Raw genomic sequence first — 25,112 nt, forward strand, 5'->3', positions numbered from 1 at the left:
TGAAATTAAATAATATTTTGATAGGTTTAATAAATTTAGTCAAGAACCGTGGGGCACAGAAATAATTCAAAGCATAAACTCATAGAACCACTGCTGATAATCTTAGACGTATCCTGGCAGATTGAAAAACGCCTGAGAACAAATGCCCTGATGTTCATAAAAGAAGGTATATTACAGAAATTGGGTAAGTTTGGAACTATAGGCAAAAATTCTAGAATAGATTATTAATGATGGTTTATGAACAATTAGGAGGTGGTACTCACTAGGAAATAGGAAGATCTCACAATTAAACAAGTAACATGACTTTGTTCCTTTCCTAACTGGGTATGTCACTGACTTGAATGAAGCAATGGTAAAATTTGGCTCAAAGTCAAGAGACTTTGTTTCTAAGATGGAGAGTTCTTAACAAAAAGTCTGGCAAAGCGGGAGGCGATGAATGCTAAAAATGAAGGGATGAGAGGATTCCAGAACAAAGAACTAGGTATTGTCTACTGCTGTCTTCTAATGCCCATCATGGGGATACAGAAGGAAGGGCTAGCTGCACTGTAAGGATCAGAGCTGGGCGGACACTAGTAAGAAATCTAAGTCTCTTATGGGATGCATGATGAAATATAGGGGTATTGACCATGGGTGGTAGTAAAGGTAATCTTTGTCATGATCATCATTGTCATTATCAGAACAATATGAATAGCTAATCATTTGGGAGGGGGCTTACTATTTTGCTAAGACAGCTCTATAAAGTTGACATTTTCAAAACAATAGTATGAGGGAAGAACTATTATTTTCTCTTTCTGTAGATGAGAAAAGTAAGGCACAAAGAGGCTGAGTAACTCAGTTCAAGGTCAAAGCTAATAGGTGACAAAGCTGGTATTGAAGTTCAGGCCCCAGAGACTGCTCTTGAGCTATAGTCCAGGGTTTATAGTGAGAAAAACATATGAACCCCTGAAGTACTGACTAGTATATGGATGTCAATCTCAACAGAAGTCTTGAGAGATATAGAGCACAAAATTCTTAATTTAGCCCTGTCCCGTCAAACATTTTTTAAATGACATAGGCAAAGAAACCAAAAGATTGCTTATAAAATCAAGAATGACATGGAATTTGGAGGAATAGCTATGATTATTTTGATGACAGAATGAGGATTCAAAAATATCTCAATAGACTGAAATGATGAGCTAAAAATAACATTAAGTCCAATGGCTACATGTGAGATCTTGAATTTAAGTTTAAAAAAAAAATTCCTTCAAATACAGGTTAGAAAAGATAAGGCCAATTTCAGCTAGTGTTTCTTCTTACACTTTCCTACCCTCTAGAGCCAGACAGTGACCACGTCCTACAAATTCAGCCCCTCGTGTCTCTTGGTCTGCCCCTTCCCCTCCATTTCCCCCATGTCTCCTCTAATTCAGGTGCTCTGCCTCTCTCCACTACACCTCCACACTCTTGCCTTTCCAACCCATCTTACTCAAGCTCAGAAACATCTCCCTAAAGCACAGGTCTGCCCGGGCGCTCCCTGTTTACTCATCTTCAGTGGTTCCCACTCCCTAACTTTAAAAGGTCAAGTTCCTTGAACCTGGTATTCAACAGCCTCTATTTTGGCTTGGCCATCTTGTCCAAAACCCAAATATTCATCATTTGTTCATCCTTGTCCTGCTCTTCTCCACCTTCTTGACATTGTTCTGGTTCCTTCATTCCTTCAGCCCCTTCAGCTTAAATCCTGTCTAAATCCTCCTTGTTTTAGGGACTTCCCTGGTGGTCTAGTGGCTAAGACTCTGCACACCCAAGGCACCCAATGCAGGGGTCCCAGGTTTGATTCCTGGTCAGAGCACTACATCCTGCATGCCACAACTAAGAGTTTGCATGCTGTGACTCAAGATGCAGCCGAATAAACAAATATTGTAAAAATCCTACTCATTCTTCACAAGTCCAAGTCGGTGTCTTTCCCCAAGTCTTTCTTGTCCTCTGTAATTTCTTCTTCCTAGAACATGTCATCATTGCCTATCTTACCATATTTTCCATCATAAGTTAGTGCTGTGGGTATACTTGCTTGCTTTCTTTGTCTCCTATTTTCCTTTCTATGCTTTACCAAGAATGTAAGCTCTTTAGAGATATAATCTGTAACTGACTACTTTAGTCCTACACATTCACACGCAATGAAGGATGTGTTTCGGCACTGGGTCCTACAAAAAGAAGGCAGTGGTTTTGCTGAAGTATGACAGCACATCTGGAATACTGGGCTCAGAGGGGAGTGCTCCTTTTTTAAGATAGACACTGCCTGCCTAATGGCAATGAAGAAAGAAGAGTAGGATGGTTTACGGACCCAGGATGTATCAGAAACCAAGGATGTTCAGTCTAGAGTTAAGAAACCAAAACTACTAAATGGACCGTGATAGTCATCGTCACATATCTGAAGGGCTGTTCACGTGTAAGGATGAAACTGATCTGGAAACACTCCAGGAAAAAGAACTATACTCAACCTGAGTATCATTTCAAAACAAGAATGTTCAACAGTGCTCTGTGAATTTAGTAAGCTATACAACCTCCATTATAATTAGTAATCATTGGCATTATTATTTGTTAGAAATTATGGGTTGCCCTTATGAAATATAAGAAAGAGAAGACATACCTTGCTTTAAAAAAATCTTAAAATTCAATGCCACTTAAAGTAAACGTAAAAATCGATTTTTAAAATATGTTTTTTGACTGTCATTTGGTAAATGTGACATTGGTACAACCATTATGGAATTTGGTTTTGTAAAGTTGAAAATACAGCTTTGGTCCAGATTCCTCTCTTAGACAACTAACTAAGGGCAACTAACAAGGGCAATGGCTTTTAAAATTTTTATGTGTATCTCTTAAAGGAATTTTGAAAAACTGTATTCTTTTTCCCAAATTTTAAAATTGAAATTTAGGGTGTTTTTTTTTCTTTTTTTTAAGCATGAGTTCAATGGTTATAAATACATAATTTTTGGCACATTATAAATATTGATACTTTAAATCACTATTTTAAGTGTAACCAATAGAATCTCAGTACCTTAGGGATTTGATATCCACCACAATACATTTAAAATATATGAAAATAAGCTTGTAGTTCAGCTGGTAAAGAATTTGTCTGCAATGCAGAAGACCCTGGTTTGATTCCTTCGTTGGGAAAATCCTCTGAAGAAGGGAACAAATACCCACTCCAGTATTATGGCCTGGAGAATTCCAGGGACAGAGGAGCCTGTCAAGCTACAGTCCGTGGGATCGCAAAGAGTTGGACACAACTAAGCGACTTCATTAATTATTATTAATGGTTAAATATTTTTCATTTTTCTCTTTGAAGTATTATTTATACTTCATTTCCTCACCAAGTTCTATCCTAATGGAATATATCTTAATGCTCAAAAGTATTTTATTATTAATCTTTTATAGTTTTCTGCAAAAAAAATCATCTAATTAAAATCTAAAAATTTAAATTAAAATTTTATTTATCAAAATACTAAATGTAAACATATTTTTTTTGATGTGCCATTAGAATTATCACTTGTATATCACAATTACACAATTGAGTATAACATATATGTTGATTATATGTATGATTTTAACCTAAATGTATTAACATTCTTGATGAATAATTACTGAACAAAAAAAAATATTATTGGGAGTGCATCTTTCAGTGAAATGACTGTTTTTTGTTTTTTTTTTGGTTTGTGTAACTGTGGATAAATATTACTTACTGTTGGAGTTAAGGAGGTTAAGTATTAATCTATGTTATATCCCTTGGCCAGATTAATCTTCCCTAAACACTGCTTCCTGGCTTACTTATAATGGCTCCTTATCATCTACTATTCAACATCTAAAGTTCCAAGTCTTATTTTTTTAAGACCTTTTGTTATATGGTCTTACTTTCCCTATTCAACATTATTTCCTACTATCTTCTCTAGGAACTCTGTTCGATTCAAACCTCTCCCTCCTCAACCGTCCATCTGAATATCAGATAACTATGCTTTTGCTGAGTCTTTATCCCTGCAGTGCTCCTATTTCTTCTTCCACCTCCCTAATCTCATCCATCTGTCTAAGGTTCTGAATCTATCTCACCTTCTGTGAGATTTCTCTTGACTCCAGCCTGTCACTCTTTTTAATGTTTTATTCCTTCTGCTTTTACAGTCTGTAGTGTACAAGTAGTACCTGATCCTGTGCTATACTGTCTATTCTTAATTATATATCACATAAATTTAGTATTTTATTATACATTCTTTTCTTCCCTAATTGTTTCAGGTCTTGTCAACCAGACCATAATTTGTTCCTATTATTAGCTTTTTACAAGAAGTGCCATGATCTTTTCCACAAGCTCAAAGAGAATTTTGAACTCAGAAAAAAGAAATCAGGAGTAAAATGAAAGGTTTTCAAGTTTATAACAATGATCTTTCATCTCCACTGACGCTAAAAACAGATTAACCATCCTTTCATGACAGTAGGAATGCTATAGATCAAATATCAGGAGGACTACATTTGTACTAACTAAAAGAAAACCGTATTGATTATTAAGGGTTGCTAAGAGTTCAAAATTGCTTTCTTTAAAGATCTTCTAGAATCACAAGAGGGGTTAATCAAGATCTGGACTTTCCTTGAGGAAGACACACCTTGTGAGGCTAGAAGTTCATAAAAACCAAGGCTGACACTTCACCTAAGCCGCTCAGTGGCAGTGCTAGTTGGCTTTGTCCCTTTGTCCCTCCCACTCTCTGTTGATACACACGTCTGTGTTTAGGAGACTGCTGCTTTTGTATATGTTCTCATCAGGCTTCTTGACAAACTGAAGGACGGTCCTTTTCTATAAAGGTGGAAATTTAGGCTATGAAGGCAGTATCACCCACCGCCCCAATGGTCAAGTTCTAAACTGCCTGCTTAGCCCCACAGATGCTCTACCTGTAGGCTGCACAGCACGTGTCCTTGTACTCCTGCAGCTTCACGCACACCATGTTGAGGAACTGATCTGAGTAGGCACTCAAGTCGTGCATCAGGTTCATGAGGTCTTGCACTGTCTTCTCCACAATGATTGTGCTCTGGAAAAGAACACAGAGAGGACGCAGAAGCTGATGAGGGTTTTGACTCAGGTAATGCGTAGGACAAGGAAGGACAACTGAAGGATGTAATCACTTAAGACACCTGAACCTTCCTAGAAAGACATGACATTTAAAACTACTCACAAAAAAAGAAATAAGTATCTTACATAGGGCTGATCCTCCCAAGACCTGAGAAGGTGTTTTTTATGGAAGGACACAGGACAGGGAATTTCAAACTGATTTCATGAAATTCTTGGCATTCACAAGATATCTCTCTGTGGCTTTTAAGAAAGGAAATACATAATTCAGTTGCAGTCGATTTATCATCCTCAGGGTTCTACTTTCAGATTAGGGATCCATGACAGGCAGCCTGAAGAAAAAGCCTTCCAGGAGTTGTTTTTAAAAGTTTCAAAACCATCAATCTATTAAGGATACCAAATAACATTTGTATTGTGCCTTACAGCTTGTAGTATGTTTTCACATATACAGCATATGTTACCCTCACTTGAAACTCACATAATAATGATAATCACGAACACTTACGCATTCTTACAAGTGCAGAGTACTGAGCTAGACACTGTACATGCTTTATCTCATTTAATCCTCTCAACAAAGCCATCAATTGAATCCCTTAACCATCCCCAGTGTAAAAAGGAGGAAACAGGCTTAGAGAAAGAAAAAAGCAAAGCAAGGACTCCAGACTTGTCTTTTCACTACACCATCGCACTTTAGAAACATTTCTCATGAGATCATGGTGCTTCTTGTTTTTGTCACTGTAGAAGCAGTGTCCAAATAGATGTGTTTTAAAAGCGAATTAAAGGAATATCCAAGGGAAAAAATAAACCCATCTTTAGAGACTAATAATACTGTGCAGTGAAACAATGCTATATCTAAAAAGAGGCATTTTCAATAAATTCTATATTTTTGCTTAAGAATAAGAAAAAGGTGGCAAGCCAAGCCAGAAAAAAAGAAAAGGTATAATTGTTCAAACCATTTGTTTGTGCCACTTTCCCAAAGAGCTCAATTACACTGGAGTAAATATTAATCGCACGCTTAGCATTTTGGAATCCTTTGGTCAATAACTGGTTTAATGAATATGTATTTATTTATATAGAATTCCAGACTGAGCCAGAAAAGTGAATGTTAAATTTTTTTTTTTTCCCGGTCTGACAGTAACCTTTGAAATAATCAAAGGCATTTTATTCTGCTTAAATACAGACTATGGGGTACAGGGTTTTGGTTTTCTTTCTTCTACAGTCAAAAAGAACGGACAAAAGTGTACAGCTTTTCTCAACACAGTGGGGGACCAGCTTAAGTTATGAGTTTACACGTACGTGCTTATTTAGGCTAATTTGGGTCTAGAAGTTTCTTCTTTGCCTCTCCTCTCCCCACACCCCAAGTAAAATAATCAGAAGATGAAAAGGAAGGAGCAGTTACATCGTGTAGGGAAAACTCCATGGGAAACCAAATTACAGTCTCTACAGAATCCCCGCAAGTTCAACTTCCTTTTCTGTATTGATTTTAAGATTAAAGCACTGCAGCTTCACCCTGATCCATAATTCTGTTCCTTGGTGTTTGTGTGTGAATGACAGGAATTGATTCTGCTCAGCTACATGTCCCTGTGCTGCTATGAAGAATCAAAAATCCTCATCCTGATTAAGAACACAGGATATCCTACCACACGTGGAACAGCAATTAATAAAAGGAGAGTGGACTCCAGCCATCCTAACAAAGGCCATTTAAAATCTGAAACACTGCAGGGAAGATGAGCACAAGCAGATGGCTCAGATCACTGAGAAAAAGGGCCTGGTTCTATTTCCTATTATGCTATTGATAATCCACTCTGGGACAGTTTTGGGGAGCTCCTGCCTTTCCGATGGCTCCATCTAGCTTTCTGGTAACCAAGGAGAACTTGATGGTCCTCTACGGGCCTTCATCACTCAACTGGTACCTTGGTGCTTGCAGACTTCGGGAATACTGTGTTACTGTCCCAGGTCATCTCAGGTGTGTTTGTTCCTCCTAATTAGACTATCGACTTCTCATAGTGACACTGGTGTTCTTCTTTTCTGAAACCGTCCCTGTGTCACACAGCAGCTTCCCTCTAGCTATTTCACACACGGCAGTGTATATATGTCAGTGCCTACTCTCACAGGTGGGATGCAGAAGGGCGGGCGGGAGGCTTATGAGGGAGTGGATATGTATATACTTACAGCTGATTCACACTGTTGTACAGCAGAAACAAACACAACATTGTAAAGCAATTATCCTCCACTAAAAAAATCTTAAACTCAGCCAACTTAAATTAAAACAACAACAACAACAAAACATAACCTTCCCATCCTTCCCTTTCTTCACGTATTCTGTAATTTCTTAGGATCTTCAGCACAGCACTACTAATCAAAGAAACAGGACTAATAATGTTAACTCATATAAATAATGTGAGGGATGTCATATATGTGAAGGATGTGAGACACATACATCTTTGTATTTTGAAGTCTCTGGGTGGATTCAGTTTGGTCTGTATTTATCCCAGGGCTTTTGGGTGACTAGAATTGTGCTGATATCAGCTGGAAGGGAAGGAGAGTTTGGAAGCACATAGAAATATCCCCTGGAGATAAAGGTTTTGGGGTAAACAGAAAGTACCTGCAGGGAATGATTAGAATGCCATGGTTTAATTCTAATGGTTGTGCTCAACACAGAGCCTATGTGATGCTATATGATTATATACAATTTTCCAGCTATTTGCTTGGTTTTCCTTGTCATGGTAGCACTCTGGATAATCAATCACTACATTCTCTTCAAGGAAAATGACACTGTAGTTTGCCAAATGATGGGCATTTTTACAGGGGAAAAAGATTTCATTTTCCAAGAATTTATAACAATTTCCAAATCAGTGGCTCTGACAGATAAATACTGAAAATATCAAATGTCTAACAAGGTCAATCCTGTTTTTATTTATTTGATCCCTTTGGCATCACAAATGATTTATTGTCTCATTATTAATTTGGCGATTTGCCAGTGGTGACTATAATGACTTCATCATAAGTAAAACCTTGATTTTATTCATTATAATTGCCATTAAACATATCACACATGATTGATATTTGTTTAAAAATAACTCAATTCTCATTTCTTGCAACCTATTACCAGGTAATAAGTCTGAGCTTGACATGAAAAATGAGAACAGGAAAAACAACAAAAAAAAATCCCAGGATAGCTGAGGCAATAAAAAAAAAAAATTGCTATGAAGAATAAACAACTAAAGTTTCTTACAGGGATATATCAGCAATGTAAAATAAGAAGATGATATATAAGGACTAGCTCTTTGGTTCTGCACTTAAAATTTTTAATGAATGAATAAATGAATAAACATGATTGGACATTAAAGACCTTGTCCACTTAGCCCAAGTCCTAATGGGGTACAGCAACCAGTGGTCAACTTTTTTTTTTAATAGCAGTATAGTTGATTTACATTGTTACGTTAGTTTCAGGTGTACAGCAATGTGAATCAGTTATATACGTATATACATACACACATGTACATATAGCTGCTCTTTTTTAGATTATTTTCCCACACAGGTCATTACAGAGTATTGAGGAGAGTTCCCTATGCTATATAGCAGGTCCTTATTAGTTATCTATTTTATACATAGTAGTGTGTATATTGGAGAAGGTAATGGCACCCCACTCCAGTACTCTTGCCTGGAGAGTCCCATGGACAGAGGAGCCTGGTGGGCTGCAGTCCATGGGATCGCTAAGAGTCGGACATGACTGAGCGACTTCACTTTCACTTTTCCCTTTCATGCACTGGAGAAGGAAATGGCAACCCACTCCAGTGTTCTTGCCTGGAGAATCCCAGGGACGGGGGAGCCTGGTGGGCTGCCGTCTCTGGGGTCGCACAGAGTCGGACATGACTGAAGTGACTTAGCAGCAGCAGCAGTGTGTATATGTCAATCCTGATCTTCAAATTTATCCCTCCCCCACTTAACCCCTAAATAACCATAAGCTTGTTTTCTGTACCTATAACTCTATTTTTGTTTTGTAGATAAACTCATTTGTACCCTTTTAAAAGATTCCATGTATAAACAATATCATGATATTTGTCTGTCTGTCACTTCCTTACTTATAGTCTCTTCCATCACGTCACAAAATCCTTTTGATGGGTGACTATACCTTCATCTCTACTGCCTAGGAGAAGGTAACTGGCACACTGCAGGTGCTCAACAGATGGTTATTAGATGAACTGATGCACATTCAGAACAAGGTGAAAAGACAGAATAGAATTATAACGCAGGATAATGGTTCAAAAGCCTGATTTGGTAATGTTGAATCAGAATACAGTCTCTATTACTACATTCAGTTCAGTTCAGTTCAGATCAGTCACTCAGTTGTGTCTGACTCTTTGCGACCCCGTGAATCGCAGCATGCCAGGCCTCCCTGTCCATCACCAACTCCTGGAGTTCACTCAAACTCATGTGCATCGACTCGGTGATGCCATCCAGCCATCTCATCCTCTGTCATCCCCTTTTCCTCCTGCCCCCAATCCCTCCCAGCATCAGAATCTTTTCCAATGAGTCAACTCTTCTCATGAGGTGGCCAAAGTACTGGAGTTTCAGCTTTAGCATCATTCTTCCCAAAGAATACCCAGGGCTGATCTCCTTTAGAATGGACTGGTTGGATCTCCTCACAGTCCAAGGGACTCTCAAGAGTCTTCTCCAACACCACAGTTCAAAAGCATCAATTCTTCGGCGCTCAGCCTTCTTCACAGTCCAACTCTCACATCCATACATGACCACTGGAAATATTACTACATTACTGTATCCTAATTCTCATGGTTCTAAAGACTGAAGATCTTGGACTTTTCTATATAAACAGTCCTAATTTCCCCTAATTGTTTTATTTTTCTTTAATGACAATCCATAAATATATATACACACACAACTAAATTGCTAATTTAAAGTTTTAAGCTGTATAAATAAATTCTCAACTCAGGAAAAAACAAAAAACTTTAGTTTGGAGAATGTGGTCTCTGTATGTGTGCTGTTTTAGCCCTTGGATCAGAGATGGTTCAGGGATGCGGCAAATAGCCTAGGGTCCTGGGAAACTGCTTTAGGAAGAATTTGAAAGAAAAGAGTAAATCCATCTATCACTTTAGACATGACCCACCACACCCCCTCAGCAAGACAAACAGCAATAATTGTGGAGGGAGGGGCTTTTCCTAATATTTAATGATGACAATGTTTCTGTTTAGGAGGCTATATCCAACTACAAGTTGCCAGATCTCATCATTGCATATTGTCCTTCCAGTTACTATCAGCTCTAAGTTGTTGTTGGCTGTAAACCATGACAAAGACAATAATGACAGAAATCTTCTTTCTGGTTTATAATCTATATTTTGATTTCTGTGATGTTTAAAATAATCTGAATTGGTTTGCTCCTTTAATAAGCCAACTGGTAAAAGACTATGCACCCAAGGAGTTGGTGACTAAGGAAACTGCCACTGCTACACTCCTCCCAATCATGCTTCTATAGCCCATCATTCTCATGTAACCTGTGGCGCCCTTCATGGCATGGCTCTGTCTACCCCTCCAGCTTCAATAGTGCCATCCCCCTTGCTCTCTAAGATCTGGCTACATGAGGCTGCTTGCATTTTTCCTTCTCATTTCAAGGCTCTGTACTTGCCTATAAAGTTCAGTCCCTTGCCTTCCTTTCCTAGAGCACTTTCTCCTATCCTTCAGGTCTTAGATAAGAACTCCTTTCTGTGGGAAGATTCTTCCTAACCTTCATCAGGTTCTCCTGCTACAAGCACTTAGAACATATTTATCTATACAGCCATCTCTCCTTCCCCTTCTTTTGGTTCTGTTTCTCTGGGGAGCCCAGATTAGTCGAGGAGGGGGCTACTGATTGGGAGGGACATCTGGTCGGTGGTTACACGCACACATGTTATATCTCAACTCTGAACAATTTATATCCAGCCATTACACAAATGAATAGGCATCCCTTCAAAACTCTGTCTGAGAATACCATATGTAAGCATATAAGGCTTCTATTATAATGATTTTCACTTAGGGTGTATTTTTAAAACGTGAAGATGCAGCATTCTTGTTGGCAATATTATTATAGAGCACCGTTATAAATGAGAACTGTTCCGAAAGAACAGAAGTTTTGTGGACAAAGAGCAGAGAATTTAACAAATTGATTAAATATATACATATTTATTAAGTAAATATTTCTTGTATGCCAAATACTAACCTAACTGTAGGAGACAGAGATCCAGAAGAGACAAATTTCCTGACTCCAGTAATCTTAGATAGGAGGAAGAGACATCAATTCAGTTCAGTTCAGTCACTCAGTTGTGTTCAACTCTTTGCAACCCCATAAACTGCAGCATGCCAGGCCTTCCTGTCCATGACCAACTCCTGGAGTTTACTCAAACTCATGTCCATTGAGTCCGTAATGCCATCCAACCATCTCATCCTCTGTCGTCCCCTTCTCCTTCTGCCTTCAATCTTTCCCAGCATCAGAGTCTTTTCAAATAAGTCAGCTCTTCGCATCAGGTGGCCAAAGTATTGGAGTTTCAGCTTCAGCATCAGTCCTTCCAATGAATATTTAGGACTGATTTCTATTAGGATGGACTGGTTGGATCTCCTTGCAGTCCAAGGGACTCTCAAGAGTCTTCTCCAACACCACAGTTCAAAAGCATCAATTCTTTGGTGGTCAGCTTTCTTTATAGTCCAACTCTCACATGCATACATGACTACTGGAAAAACCATAGCCTTGACTAGATGGACCTTCGTTGGCAAAGTAATGTCTCTGCTTTTTAATATGCTATCTAGGTTGGTCATAACTTTCCTTCCAAGGAGTAAGCGTCTTTTAATTTCATGGCTGCAATCACCATCTGCAGTGATTTTGGAATCCCCCCCCCCACCCCGCCCAAATATAGTCAGCCCCTGTTTCCCCATCTATTTGCCATGAAGTGATAGGACCAGATGACATGATCTTAGTTTTCTGAATGTTGAGCTTTAAGCCAACTTTTTCATGCTCCTCTTTCACTTTCATCAAGAGGCTCTTTAGTTCTTCACTTTCTGCCATAAGGATGGTGTCATCTGCATATCTGAGGTTATTGATATTTCTCCCGGCAATCTTGATTCCAGCTTGTGCTTCCTCCAGCCCAGCGTTTCTCATGATGTACTCTGCATACAAGTTAAATAAGCAGGGTGACAATATACAGCTCTGATGTACTCCTTTTCCTATTTGGAACCAGTCTGTTCCATGTCCAGTTCTAACTGTTGCTTCCTGACCTGCATACAGGTTTCTCAAGAGGCAGGTCAGGTGGTCTGGTATTCCCATCTCTTTCAGAATTTTCCACAGGAGGAGACGTACAAGTTCACAAATATGGACAATACAGTGTCATAGACACTGCCACCCTGGGCATCTGTATATATGGCAGTAGAGGTACAGAGGAGGAAAGAGTTCACTGGACTACGGTAGAAGGGGTGGAAGGAATCCTGAGAAAGAGGAAGATACAACTGAACTGAGTCCACAAAGACAAATAGCAACTTGTCAATTGACAAAGAAGGCAAGAAAAATACTTATGCTTATGGTAGATGGAATAGAATAATCAGGAAATGGTGTGGGATTCTGGGAATTGCATGTGGTTCCTCACGGCTGGGGTGAGAGTGTGCTGTGTTTGTGCAGATTGGGAAGGCAGGCAGAGAGAGGACCCCGGAAGCTAGATCCTGGAGGCCTTTTTACAACACATACAAACAGGGTATCTAAATATTTTGAATATTCCTTCTCCAGCAAGAAAATACAACAAATTAATCCCAATTGATGTCACTAGTCACTAGATGATCCACTTCAAGTACAGGAAGACAATTTCAGAAGGCTCTATTCTACCGTTCAGAAAAGAAAAACATAGAGCCAAAAGGGAAATACGTTCTGAGTTCTGGCAGCCTCAAGAGTCAGGTAGAATTTATAAGTAGGCTTAAACAAAGAAAATATAAGGTTAAATTCTGGGCAATCAAAAAGACTATATCCCTGTAGAAGTCACAAAAGTGCTCATAAAATTTATCTGCCAAGTAAAAACTTGAAATACACATGATGTAAATTACTAATAATACTTATTTTTTAACATTTTGAATAGAGGATCATTTATGGTTGAATACAATCTGTGCCTAACATTATAAGCACAGCTGGCTTTTTATGAGGTTTATTTAGGGGGTTGTGATTTCATATTCAGAACAAAACAAATAGCAGGCGAGGGGAAAGAAGTGTGGAACAGTTGTGCTTAATTAGACTGTGAGATCCCAGGGGGCATCTTTGTTTCCTGAGCTAACACTAGATAACAAAGGAATACTTGTTGACTTATATACTTCAAATCAATGTAACTCTATGGCCTGGTTATCAACTCCCCTTGATGTGTAATGGAACCCAGAGAGGCAAAATAATCAACAATCGGTGAGCATTAGCACTTGCAAGAAGTATCCCCAAGTCTGCCCTCCCCTCTAAACACAAACATATTTCAAAGGTTATTATTCTGCCAACTACCTAGTGCTACATGTTAGGAGGGTCACAGAACTATCATAGTAACAAAATTAGCAGCTATAGTACTTCATTTTTGTCAAGCAATGTTCTTGGTATAAAGCACGGTCTCTTTTCAAAGGGGTGATGACTGTCTACTTGGGATAATATCATTCAGAACAAGAAATGAGTGGCATTCCAAGAGATGAAATTAAGTGTGAAAGACAATGGAGGAGGAGTCAGGGAGCATGAACTGGGACCTGGAGGACGGGTCAGGTTGGATACATGGAAAGCAAGAGGTAAGATATTTCAGGCTAGAGAAACGGCGTTGCAAAGGCTGGGAAGGAGGATTGAGCTGGTCTCACATAGCAAAGAGAAGTCAAGGGTGGTTGGAGAAAGGTTGACCAGACAGGGGAGAACCAGTTTGTGGAAACCCTGAATGACAAGCTAAAGGCCTTTTCCTGCAGATAGAGAGAAAGAGGGCAGTGTATTAGACAGTGGAGCCCAGAAACTGAATTCTAGTGTCAAAAGCAACTTGCTGTCCACAGTCTAATTATCTTAAGCCACGTTACAATTATGGTCCTAGATGGAATCTTAGTTTGGAAAAGCTAGTTGTGAAGAACAGCTTTGTAACATTTGGGAAATTTAAAAACAGACTAGATATTATATGACATTAAGAATTTACTGCTAATGTTGATAACAGTGATAATGTTATTTTGATAAGAAAATGCTCCTGCTCTGTAAAGTAATATTAAAGTATTTTGGTATAAAACAGCTTGAAATCTTGGCTAACACAACTAGAAAACCAGATGAGATACACGAAGCAATAGATTTCAGATGCCGGAGAAGGGAAATGCATGAAGCGAGACCTATGGCCACCCCAGCTGGTGTTTCCATGCCATAATGCGGAAGGTGGTACCTAGACAGAGCCTAGAAGTCTTTCTGAGTTGAGGAGATAGAACTTGGAGGTTTGGAACATTAAGGAAGTGGAGTTTCATGGGGAAAAATACTGGGAAGGCAGGAGCTGCCCAAAGAAAGGGGGAAAGAAGGGAGGAGGGAAGAAAAGAGAAAGAGAGAGAGGGAGAACGTTGGAGGGAGGGAGGAAGGGAGAAACAGAGAGAGACCTCTGTATATCATCAAGAAAAGTCCCCTCAGTGTGGGGGAAAAGGAACCCTCCTATACTGTTGATGGGAATGTAAGATGGTGCAGCCACTATGGAAAACAGGGATTTCTCCAATGAGTCATCTGTGGCATCAGATGACCAAAATACTGGAGCTTCAGTATCAGTCCTTCCCATGAGTATTCAGGGTTGATCTCCCGTAAGATTGACTGGTTTCATCTCCTTGCTGTCCAAGCGACTCTCAGGAGTCTTCTCTAGCACCTCAGTTCAAAGGCATCAGTTCTTTGGCACTCTGCCTTCTTTATTGTTCCAGCTCTCACAACCATACGTGACCACTGGGAAGACCATAGCCTTGTCTATACGGACCTTTGTTGGCAGAATAATGTCTCTGCTTTTCAACACACTGTCTAGGTTTGTCAAAGCTTTCTTGCCAATAAGCAATTGTCTTCCAATTTCATGGCTGCAGTCACCATCCACAGTGATTTTAGAGTCCAAGAAGAGGAAATCTATCATGACTTCTACCTTTTCCCCTTCTATTTACCATGAAGTAATGGGGCCGGATGCCATGATATTAGTTTTTTTTAATACTGAGTTTTAAGCCAACTCTTTCACTCTCCTCCTTCACTCTTATCAAGAGACTCTTCAGTTCCTCTTCGCTTTCTGCCACTACAGTGGTATCATCTAATACCACTGGAGGAAATAGCAAACCACCCCAGTAAACTTGCAGTGAGAACCTCATGACCTGTATAAAAGGACAAAAAGATATGACACTGAAAGATAAGTCCTCCAGGTTGGAAGGTGTCCAATATGTTACTGGGGAAGAGACGAGGGGAACTACTAATAGCCCCAGAAAGAATGAAGTGGCCAGGCCAAAGTGGAAATGATGCTCAGTTGTGAATGTGTGTGGTAATCAAAGCAAAATTTGATGCTGCAAAGAACAGTATTGCATAGGAACTTGGAATGTTAGGTCCATGAGTCAAGGTAAATTGGACTTGGTCAAGCAGGAGATGCTAAGAATAAACATCGACATCTTAGGAATCAGTGAACTAAAATAGACAGGAATGGGTGAATTTAATTCAGATAACCATTATATCTACTTCTCTGGGCAAGAATTCTATAGAAGAAATGGAGTAGCCCTCATAATTAACAAAAGAGTTCAAAACGCAGTACTTGGGATCAGCCTCAAAAATGACAGAATGATCTCGTTTTGTTTCGAAGGCAAGCCATATCACTGTAATTCAAGTCTATGCCCCGACCACTGATGCTGAAGAACTATCATAGAATCCAGCAACCCCACTTCTGGCATACCCCCAGACAAAAACATAATTCAAAAAGATACATGCAAAAAAAAAAAAAAAAAAAAAATACATGCACCCCTATGCTCACAGCACTGTTCACAAGAGCCGAGACACGAAAACAACCTGAACAGTGTACATATGAACGGATAAAGAAGATGTGGTGCATATATACAAATGGAATACTTCAGTTCAGTTCAGTTCAGTTCAGTTCAGTCGCTCAGTCGTGTCTGACTCTTTGCGACCCCATGAACCACAGCACACCAGGCCTCCCTGTCCATCACCAACTCCCGGAGTTCACTCAGACTCACGTCCATCAAGTCGGTGATGCCATCCAGCCATCTCATCCTCTGTCGTCCCCTTCTCCTCCTGCTCCCAATCCCTCCCAGTATCAGAGTCTTTTCCAATAATGAGTCAACTCTTCGCATGAGGTGGCCAAAGTATTGGAGTTTCAGCTTCAACATCAGTCCTTCCAAAGAACACCCAGGACGGATCTCCTTTAGGATGGACTGGTTGGATCTCCTTGCAGTTCAAGGGACTCTCAAGAGTCTTCTCCAACACGACAGTTCAAAAGCATCAATTCTTTGGCGCTCAGCTTTCTTTATAGTCCAACTCTCACATCCATACATGACTACTGGAAAAACCATAGCTTTGACTAGATAGATGTTTGTCAGCAAAGTAATGTCTCTGGTTTTTAACATGCTGTGTTGGTTGGCCATAACTTTTCTTCCAAGGAGGAAGCGTCTTTTAATTTCATGGCTGCAGTCACCATCTGAAGTGACTTTGGAGCCCCCCAAAATAAAGTCTGTCACTGTTCCCCCATATATTTGCCTTGAAGTGATGGGACCCGATGCTATGATCTTAGTTTTCTCAATCTTTGGCTGAGTACTAATCTTTGCCTGTGTGGCTGGAACTCCCAAGGCTGGTGAGTGAACTACCTGCTAAAAGCAGGTAGAATTCCCAGAATTCATATAGCAGCAAGAATGGTTCATGCTCTTACCAGCTAGAGCAGAAGGATCTCCCTATAGATACGGAATCCAGCTGAGTTCTCAGAATGGTACTGCCACAGTAGTGGGACAAGTTAGTTTTAGACTAAAGATTGCCCTGGACATGTATAACAAAGCCTGAAAGCAAAGCTTGAAATAACTGATGCAATTCTATGTCACTAAAATGTGTCTTAAACAAAGCTCAATAATACTGAAAAGACTACAGCAAAATCTATCATCCAATGATGTACAGATGATAGATGCTGGGGAAGATTGAAGGTGGGAGGAGAGGGGGACGACAGAGGATGAGACGGTTGGATGGCATCACTGACTCAATGGACAGGAGTTTGAGTAAGCTCTGGGAGTTGGTGATGGACAGGGAGGCCTGGCGTGCTGCAGTCCATAGGGTCACAAAAACTCGGACACAACTGAGTGACTGAACTGAACTGAATGATGTATAAAAATTATATGTCCAGCATCCAATCATTTCGCAGGTGGCACTAGCGGTAAAGAATAAACCTGCCAATGGAGACACAAGAGATGCAGGTTTGACCCCTGGCTCAAGAAGATCCCCTGCAGGAGGGCATGGCGTCCCCTTCTAGTATTCTTGCCTGGAGAATCTCATGGACAGAGGACCCTTGGTGGGCTACAGTTCACAGGGTCACAAAGAGTGAGATACAACTGAAGCGACTTAGCACAGATGCACACATCTAATAAAAAGTTACCTGGCTTTCAAATAAGTGGGAAAATACATAAGGAGGGGAAAAATAAGAGGAACAGAATCGGAAAGAACACAGATAGCAGAATAAGCAGACAAGGAAAAAGATACAATAGCCATTGTAAATATGCTCCTCTGCTCAAGACCATAAAAGAAAGACATGAACATGGCAAGGAGAGAGGTGGACGACACGGCAATAGAAACTATTCAAAATAAAACATAGAGGGGAAAAAGATGAAAACAAGGTCAAGCAACCTAATATACGTGTAACCGAAGTTCCCGAAGGAGGCGGCAGGGCAGAAAAAAATGACGGCTGAAAAATTTCCAAATTTGATGAAATCTATAAGCCCACAGATCCAAGAAGCTCAACAAACTTAAAAGAGACGAAGTCAGAAACTACAGGGGGGCCCTTTACAATCAACTTACTGGATATTAAGGATAAATAGAAAAATCTTAAAAACATTAATTAAAAAAAAAAAAGAAAAGAGATTTGAAAGGAAGTCTTTGGATTCTCATTTCCGTGCTCTCTTTACTACCCCATACGCTGACTTCTCCTGGGGGAAATGGTGTTAGATGAGGATGGACTTGGCTGGCACAGTGGGATTGACTGAGGCTCTGGTGGTAGTGTAGGGTGGCCTGGACAGTGGCGATAGGAGGAAAAGAAGATTCAACAGGGAGAAAAAGAGAGGGACAAGGACAAATAATCAGAAAACAAGTATGAGAAAAGCTGAGGTAGAAGAGTTCCAAAGAAGAGGGGTAGTGTAAGGACGTCCGACTTGTAAGAAACCAACCACTCACAAGTCCGCCAATGCAGCAGTGAAGGTGAGAGTCGCTCAGTCGTGTCCAAGTCTTTGTGACCCCATGGACTATACAGTCTGTGGCATTCTCCAGGCCAGAATACTAGACTGGGTAGCCTTTCCCTTCTCCAGGGGATCTTCCCAACCCAGGGATCAACCCCAGGTCTCCTGAATTGCAGGTGAATTCTTTACCAGCTGAGCCACAAGGGAAGCCCAAGAATACTGGAGTGGGTAGCCTATCTCTCCTCTGGTGGATATTCCCAACCCAGGAATCAAACTGGGGTCTCCTGAATTGCAGGTGTATTCCTTACCAACTGAACTATCAGGGAAGGCCTAATGGAGCAGTAAGAACCTTCAATGGGAGGCTTATTCTGGGTAACAGTCTTCCCAGGAATTTTATTTTCCCACTGTATATTTCTAAATGTTCTCTTTCTGTTCAGAGGGCCCAATATGATCCCATGCTCTACACTCTAGTTATATATACATTTTTAAAAGTCAAAACATTCTTCTCCTTAATCCAACCAATACAAGTTCTTTTTTTTTTTTTAAAGATGTAATTTACTCAAAGAAAAAATGAATAACAGAAAGCCACATAAAAAGTCATAAAAAAGAACAAATATAGACAAGCCTATAGAAAACACATACTCAAAGATAATCAAATTCTAGCCAGTACTTGACTATATTAATGAAGATAAAATATATGTTTCCTTCTTATTTTGGATACACTGGCAAAGATTAGTAACATGTATATTATAATATAAAAGCAAATGTTAGAATGAGCTACCTACTCATCATCCATCAATCTACCCAACACTTAATGAGCACCTACTATGCATTACCTCATTTAACTCTCTATACATTTTATTTACATAATATGTATTTACTATCTGTAAGAAGAATACTATTATCTCTATTTGGTAGCTGTGTGCTGTGGTCAATTGCTCAGTAGTGTCTAACTCTTTGGGACCCCACGGACTATAGCCCACCAGGTTCCTCTGTCCATCGGACTTTCCAGACAAGAACACTAGAGCGGGTTGCCATTTCCTCCTGAAAGGTTGTTGTTGAATCACACGAATACACCGGGATTCTTGGCCCCCGGAGGAGAAGAATTCAATCCAGGGCCAGAGACGAGGCTTGATCGCTCGGAGCTTTTGTGTAATAAAGTTTTATTAAAGTATAAAGGAGATAGAAAAAGCTTCTGACATAGGCATCAGAAGGGGGTAGAAAGAGTACCTGCTTGCTAGTGTTAACAATGAGGTTATATAATCCAAAGAATGTCTGGAGGTTGTAAAGACCTCCTCCGACCTACTCCCATAATTTACATTTTAAGATAACACTCTTCAGGCAAGATACATCCTTGTAAAGACCAGGTATACTCCCATAATTAACATTTTAAAATAACAGAAGGTTGAATCCAAAGACTGTCCTTAGGCAGGATACATTATTGGTATATAATCCTAAGGAATGTGGAGAAAGAAAAAAAGTTTGTCCTTTTTTCCTCCTTGAGAATTCCAGACCCCTCTCTCCTTGGGGACCCCGAGACTCCCTATCAACCTGCCTAGGAAATGACTCTCTCACTCCTACAGGGGATTTTCCCCACCCAGGGATCAAACCTTCGTCTTCTGCATTTGCAGGTGAATACTTTACCCGCTGTGCCTGGGAAGCCCATTTGATAGTTGGGGAAATGGAAGCCCATTTGATAGCTGGGGAAACCAAATACTAAGAGACCAAACTGTTTAACATCACACAACTAGAAAGCTGCCGTTCCAGCCAGGCAGCCTGAATCTGTAGTTGCTTCTAGAAAGAAATACAGATAGAGTGAGTGATGAGTTAATCTTTTCAGGCAGTCCACAGTGTCCAGTACAGCATGGTCAAGGTGCATGAGGACTGATTTTGGAAGGTTATGATGACCTTCAGATGACAGTGTCAGTCTTGTGACTGGTGAGACCATAACCAGGTCTACAGGAAGCTGTGAAGGGGCTCAGCAAGCAGACAGGATGGAGTCAGGGCAAGGAGTGAAGACTGGAGACTCCTGGCCCCAGACTCTCCTGGCTAACCTGCCATCTGGAAGGATAGGCCACTCCAATGCCAGCAGCCAAGACACTCTTCGGGGACAATGCTACGCCAGCAAGAGGTTTAATCTTATAACGCTTTCCTTATACCCCACCCTCTTACATCACCCAGAACTGATAACTGAGACAAAAGATTTAGCCAGAAGGACAGAAGACTGCCAGACAGGCTCCGACTAGTAATTCAAACTGTCTCAAACTTATCTTTCTGGAGATTATATTTTCACATAATTTTCCATGCCCTGCCATCACTGTCGCATTTTCTAACACCCCTTTTCCTGAGAACTCGGAGTACTGCATAAATATTTCAATCAATATCCCAACAGATTGTGAGAAAGTAGAGCAGTCGTTACCACCCCTATGTTTTAGCAAGTCTAACACTTAAAGCAGTTTCAAGGAACAAGTATAACAGTTCGAGAGAGGTTTGTAAAGAACTCCAGAACACCAAGTTGCCACCAAAGGTGGTCCTAAATGCTTGCATGTGGCTATGGTTTTCAAATTCTTTTTCGACTCAGACCACTTTCTGTCAAGCTGCAAAGCATCTGTATTCACAGAGACCCCTTTCTTGATGTAGTGGTGCTATTCAAGTGTATTATGTGATTATTTTGTCCTCTTGAAGATTACATGTCCTAGTCACTCCATTTGGTGCCAACACACACACACAAACCTGGAAATTCACAGAGCAGAACCTTCACAATTCTTTTTTCTAGTTAAGGCAAGGCCTCTGCAGCAGGAAGTTCCAATGACCCACGGTGGGGCACAATTCATGAGGGAAGAGCTACAGACTTATAAATCAACATGTCAGAGGAGGAAGCCCGGCTGAACCCAGTGGGAAATGCATGCTACACACACTTTGTTCCACTCTGTGCAGGCTCACCTGTCTTCGGTGGCTCACACCATATAATCATCAATTATGCTGACAAGTTTCCCTCCAAATCGTTTCAGCCTCAGTTACTCAGAGGTGAGAGCTGGAGCCCTCCATGGAGGAGAATGAGAAGGGAGCTCGGCTTTCAGGAAAATAGAACATATGGGATTATTTTGGGGAGACAGTGTGCAAGGAAGCGTGCGAGCGTGCACACACAAGGGGAAATTTGTTCAAGGGTAAAGACCCAACTGGGTTATGACTCATACTGGGAGGGCCAATACAATTTGAGAAGAGCTCATGAATTTAAAAAACTAGATCTGGTTTTTGACAAAAACTGGCTGTTGTACATCCAGCATTCTAGCTCATTCTATAAAGTTAACTGCTCTATGTGACCTGTGCATGCTGAGCAAAAGAGTATGAAGGTCTTCCCTGATGGCTCAGTTGGTAAAGAATTCACCTGCAATGCAGGAGACACAGGTTCAATCCCTGGGTTGGGAAGATCCCTGGAGAAGGAAATGGCAACCCTCTCCAGGATTCTTGCCTGAGAAATCCCATGGACAGAGAAGCCTGGTGGGTTACAGTCCATGGGGTCGCAGGAGTTGGGCACTAGCAACTAAACCACCACCACCAGAACAATATGTACCACTGGGCAAAAATCAACTCACTAGAAATCAGGAGACCTGAGTTCCAAACATGGTTATAACACTGACTGCCTTTAGGAGGTTGAACAAGATATTCGCTCTTTCTTCATTGGCAAGGGCTGTGATAATCTTCCTGACCCATGGTGACATCTTCAGCCTGCCTACCATAAAGCTGATTTGAGCTTTACCTCTTTTCCCCAAGTTTAGGAGGTGACTCATTCACATTTATCCTAGATTTTAGGTATCAAAGCACATGATCTGCGCCTATATGAGATGAGAAATTTCACAATGCATCTGATGAACTCAACTCATGGCATCCTGCCAAAGTCTGCATGGAAGGAGCAATAACAGAATCACCCACACACACTGCCCGGGGAAGCAGCTTTTCTCCTGAGTCTAAAAACAGTTAGTGGCTAGAAATCAGAATATTGAAGGTTTGACGTGTCTCCTTCTGTAAGAATTTCTTCACACAGGAAACGCCCACGTTACTGGCAAAGACACAGCCAGCATTTAGGTGTATGATAATTTATAGACTTTAGGATATCCCCAGCCAGGAAACATAAATGGACCAACACAGATTCAACTTTTGATGGTGCTAAGCTATGAGGCTTAAAATAGAGCCAAAAGAGATCACCTACACTGTCACTGTTTTTACAGAAGTATGATAAAAGCATGAATGCTTCAGCAGCAAAAAAATAGAGGAGGAAAAGAATATCAGAAAAAAGGACAGTTCTTCCCCACAAAGTAAACCTAAAAATCCCCCCTCTCTCTCTCTCGCACCCACCCACCCACATCACACCCACCTACACCCACCTTTACCCCCGCCCCCATCACCACCCCCACTGTGCTGAATTTACTTTATCCATTCTCTGTGGATCTCACTTTGGGCTGACTCAGGCGGGTTGGTAGATTGGGCTTTGGGAACCACAGCTCTATGAGGGAGGGGTTAGGTATCATTAACAGCGTACATGTTTTACAGATCACTATGCCTGGTGAGACAAAAGTGCCAAGGGACAACGTTCAACTCTTCTGTTTTCACCTGTAGGGGTGAGGGGGTGGGTGGTCATCACTGCACCAAAACAGGATTTTGTATTTACCCCGGACTCTCTTATTAAATGAAGGAGGAGAGCAGAGACAGGCTCACATGTTTTAAAAATTAAGAGAAATTAAGCACACAAAGATTCAGCTGTCAAGATTTTATCTTCAAGTTGTAAGTATAAAATTTTTTACAATACAAAATTAACACAAAACTCAAACGTACTAAATGGAATAATAAATTTGTTCAACAGCCTCTTACTGTAGGTAACTCAGGAGGTACTTTAAGAACAGGCAGATATAATTTGGAAAGAAAACTCTAATGATTCATAAAATTACCACCGTTTCCATGTAACTGAAAACAATAGAGCCTACCGCAAAATACAGACAGAGCATTCAAATCATTTTAATGGTTTCTCTTTTTTTTTCTTTTAAACTCTCTGCTCCTTTTATCACTAAGATTTTTTTTTTAATGAAAAGTGGAATGTCCCTGCTGCCCATTTTCTTCCTTTATTGTTTCCTTTTTGTTCTAAAAATGAGGGTAAAATTAAGAGCTTAGATCACTCGAGATTTCCAGATGGTCAGACAAATGAGTATGGGGCTCGTGGGCTTGTGTTTTTCATAAGATACGGTCGGACACCTCCCATTCGGGCTCCAAGGCTCTTGTTCAGCACAAATCTTATTTAGCCTAAGTACCTTCAGTGTGTGACAACCAAATTTCTACACAGGATGAGGGGGCAAAATTGGTTTCACTGCTTAAATTAAAATGGGAAATTTTTATGCATTGCACAGTATCCCTTAATTTTCTTGGTGTGTATATCTAAAATAGACATTTCTATACTTTAATCTTTGCCTATTATTCTGAAATGTGACTGTTTTTCTTCCTATTTGTCTCCCCTCTCGAGCACCTTTTCTCCAGGTTGTTTCTTTAAAGTGAAAGACACTCAGTTATGTCCAACTCTTTGTGACCCCATGGACTGAATTCTCCAAGCCAGAATACTGGAATGGGTAGCCATTCCCTGCTCCAGAGGATCTTCCCAACCCAGGAATCAAACCGGGGTCTGCTGCAGTGCAGGCAGAGTCTTTACTAGCTGAGCTACAAGGGAAGCCCTTTTCATTAAAGCTTTTCCTAGTTCCCTGGAGCTACTAATCCTGTGTTATAACCCCAGGCCATTCTTCTTCTTTTACCCTCAGATGTTTCTTTTGCTATTCTCTTTTCTGTCTTAAACTATCTACCATACAATAAGCTTGTGGGTTAAAGATGGAGAGCAACTGCAAGTGTTTAGTTTCTTAAATAAATACGCATATATTGTTTACAATATGCCAGGCATTATTCTAGGTGCTTTTAAAATTATTAACTCATTTAATCCCCAGAGTAATTCTATGAGGCAGATACTACTATGAATTCCACTTGACAGATGATGAAACCGAGGCACAAAGCCCAGGGTAACACAACTAGTGAATGGTGGAGCCTGATTGGAAGGACTGATACTGAAGCTGAAACTCCAGTACTCTGGCCACCTCATGTGAAAAACTGACTCACTGGAAAAGACCCTGATGCTGGGAAAGACTGACGGCAGGAAGAGAAAGGGATGACAGAGGATGAGATGGTTGGATGGCATCACCGACTCAGTGGACATGGGTTTGGGTGAACTCTGGGAGTTGGTGATGGACAGGGAGGCCTGGCGTGCTGCGGTTCATGGGGTCGCAAAGAATCGGACATGACTGAGCGACTTCACTTTCACTTCTTCTTTCTTTAGGGAGCTGAGGGAGTCCTGATTTGTGATGTTTGATGGTTTCCACTTGTAGACACTCCTGCCACAGTATATCTCAAGCTTCCAATGTGATGTCTCTGAACTCAGAGGTGGGAAGAGATGCATAGTAACACACCTGGTAATACAGTGCTGCTGCCACGGCTGTAATATGTGCAAAAAACTAAGAATAGAGATGCTAGTAAAATGCAAAATAATCAAGTGATGAGTTTAGTATTTACTACCTTTGTTTTTAATATTACAGGACTT

The 25,112-nt window shown here is 40.5% G+C and overlaps 1 protein-coding gene across 1 annotated transcript in view; it reads right to left on the reverse strand.

Annotated features, from left to right (window-relative positions):
* Positions 1-25,112, reverse strand: part of EXOC4 (exocyst complex component 4) — an 805,586-nt gene that overhangs the window by 159,646 nt on the left and 620,828 nt on the right. Inside the window, exon 12 of the mRNA XM_027538961.1 lies at positions 4,906-5,042. Coding sequence (XP_027394762.1) covers positions 4,906-5,042 — 137 coding nt within the window. The remainder of the gene's footprint in view (positions 1-4,905; positions 5,043-25,112) is intronic.

Source organism: Bos indicus x Bos taurus, chromosome 4 (genome assembly GCF_003369695.1).
Source record: "Bos indicus x Bos taurus breed Angus x Brahman F1 hybrid chromosome 4, Bos_hybrid_MaternalHap_v2.0, whole genome shotgun sequence".
In the NCBI taxonomy this organism is placed as follows: domain Eukaryota; kingdom Metazoa; phylum Chordata; class Mammalia; order Artiodactyla; family Bovidae; genus Bos; species Bos indicus x Bos taurus.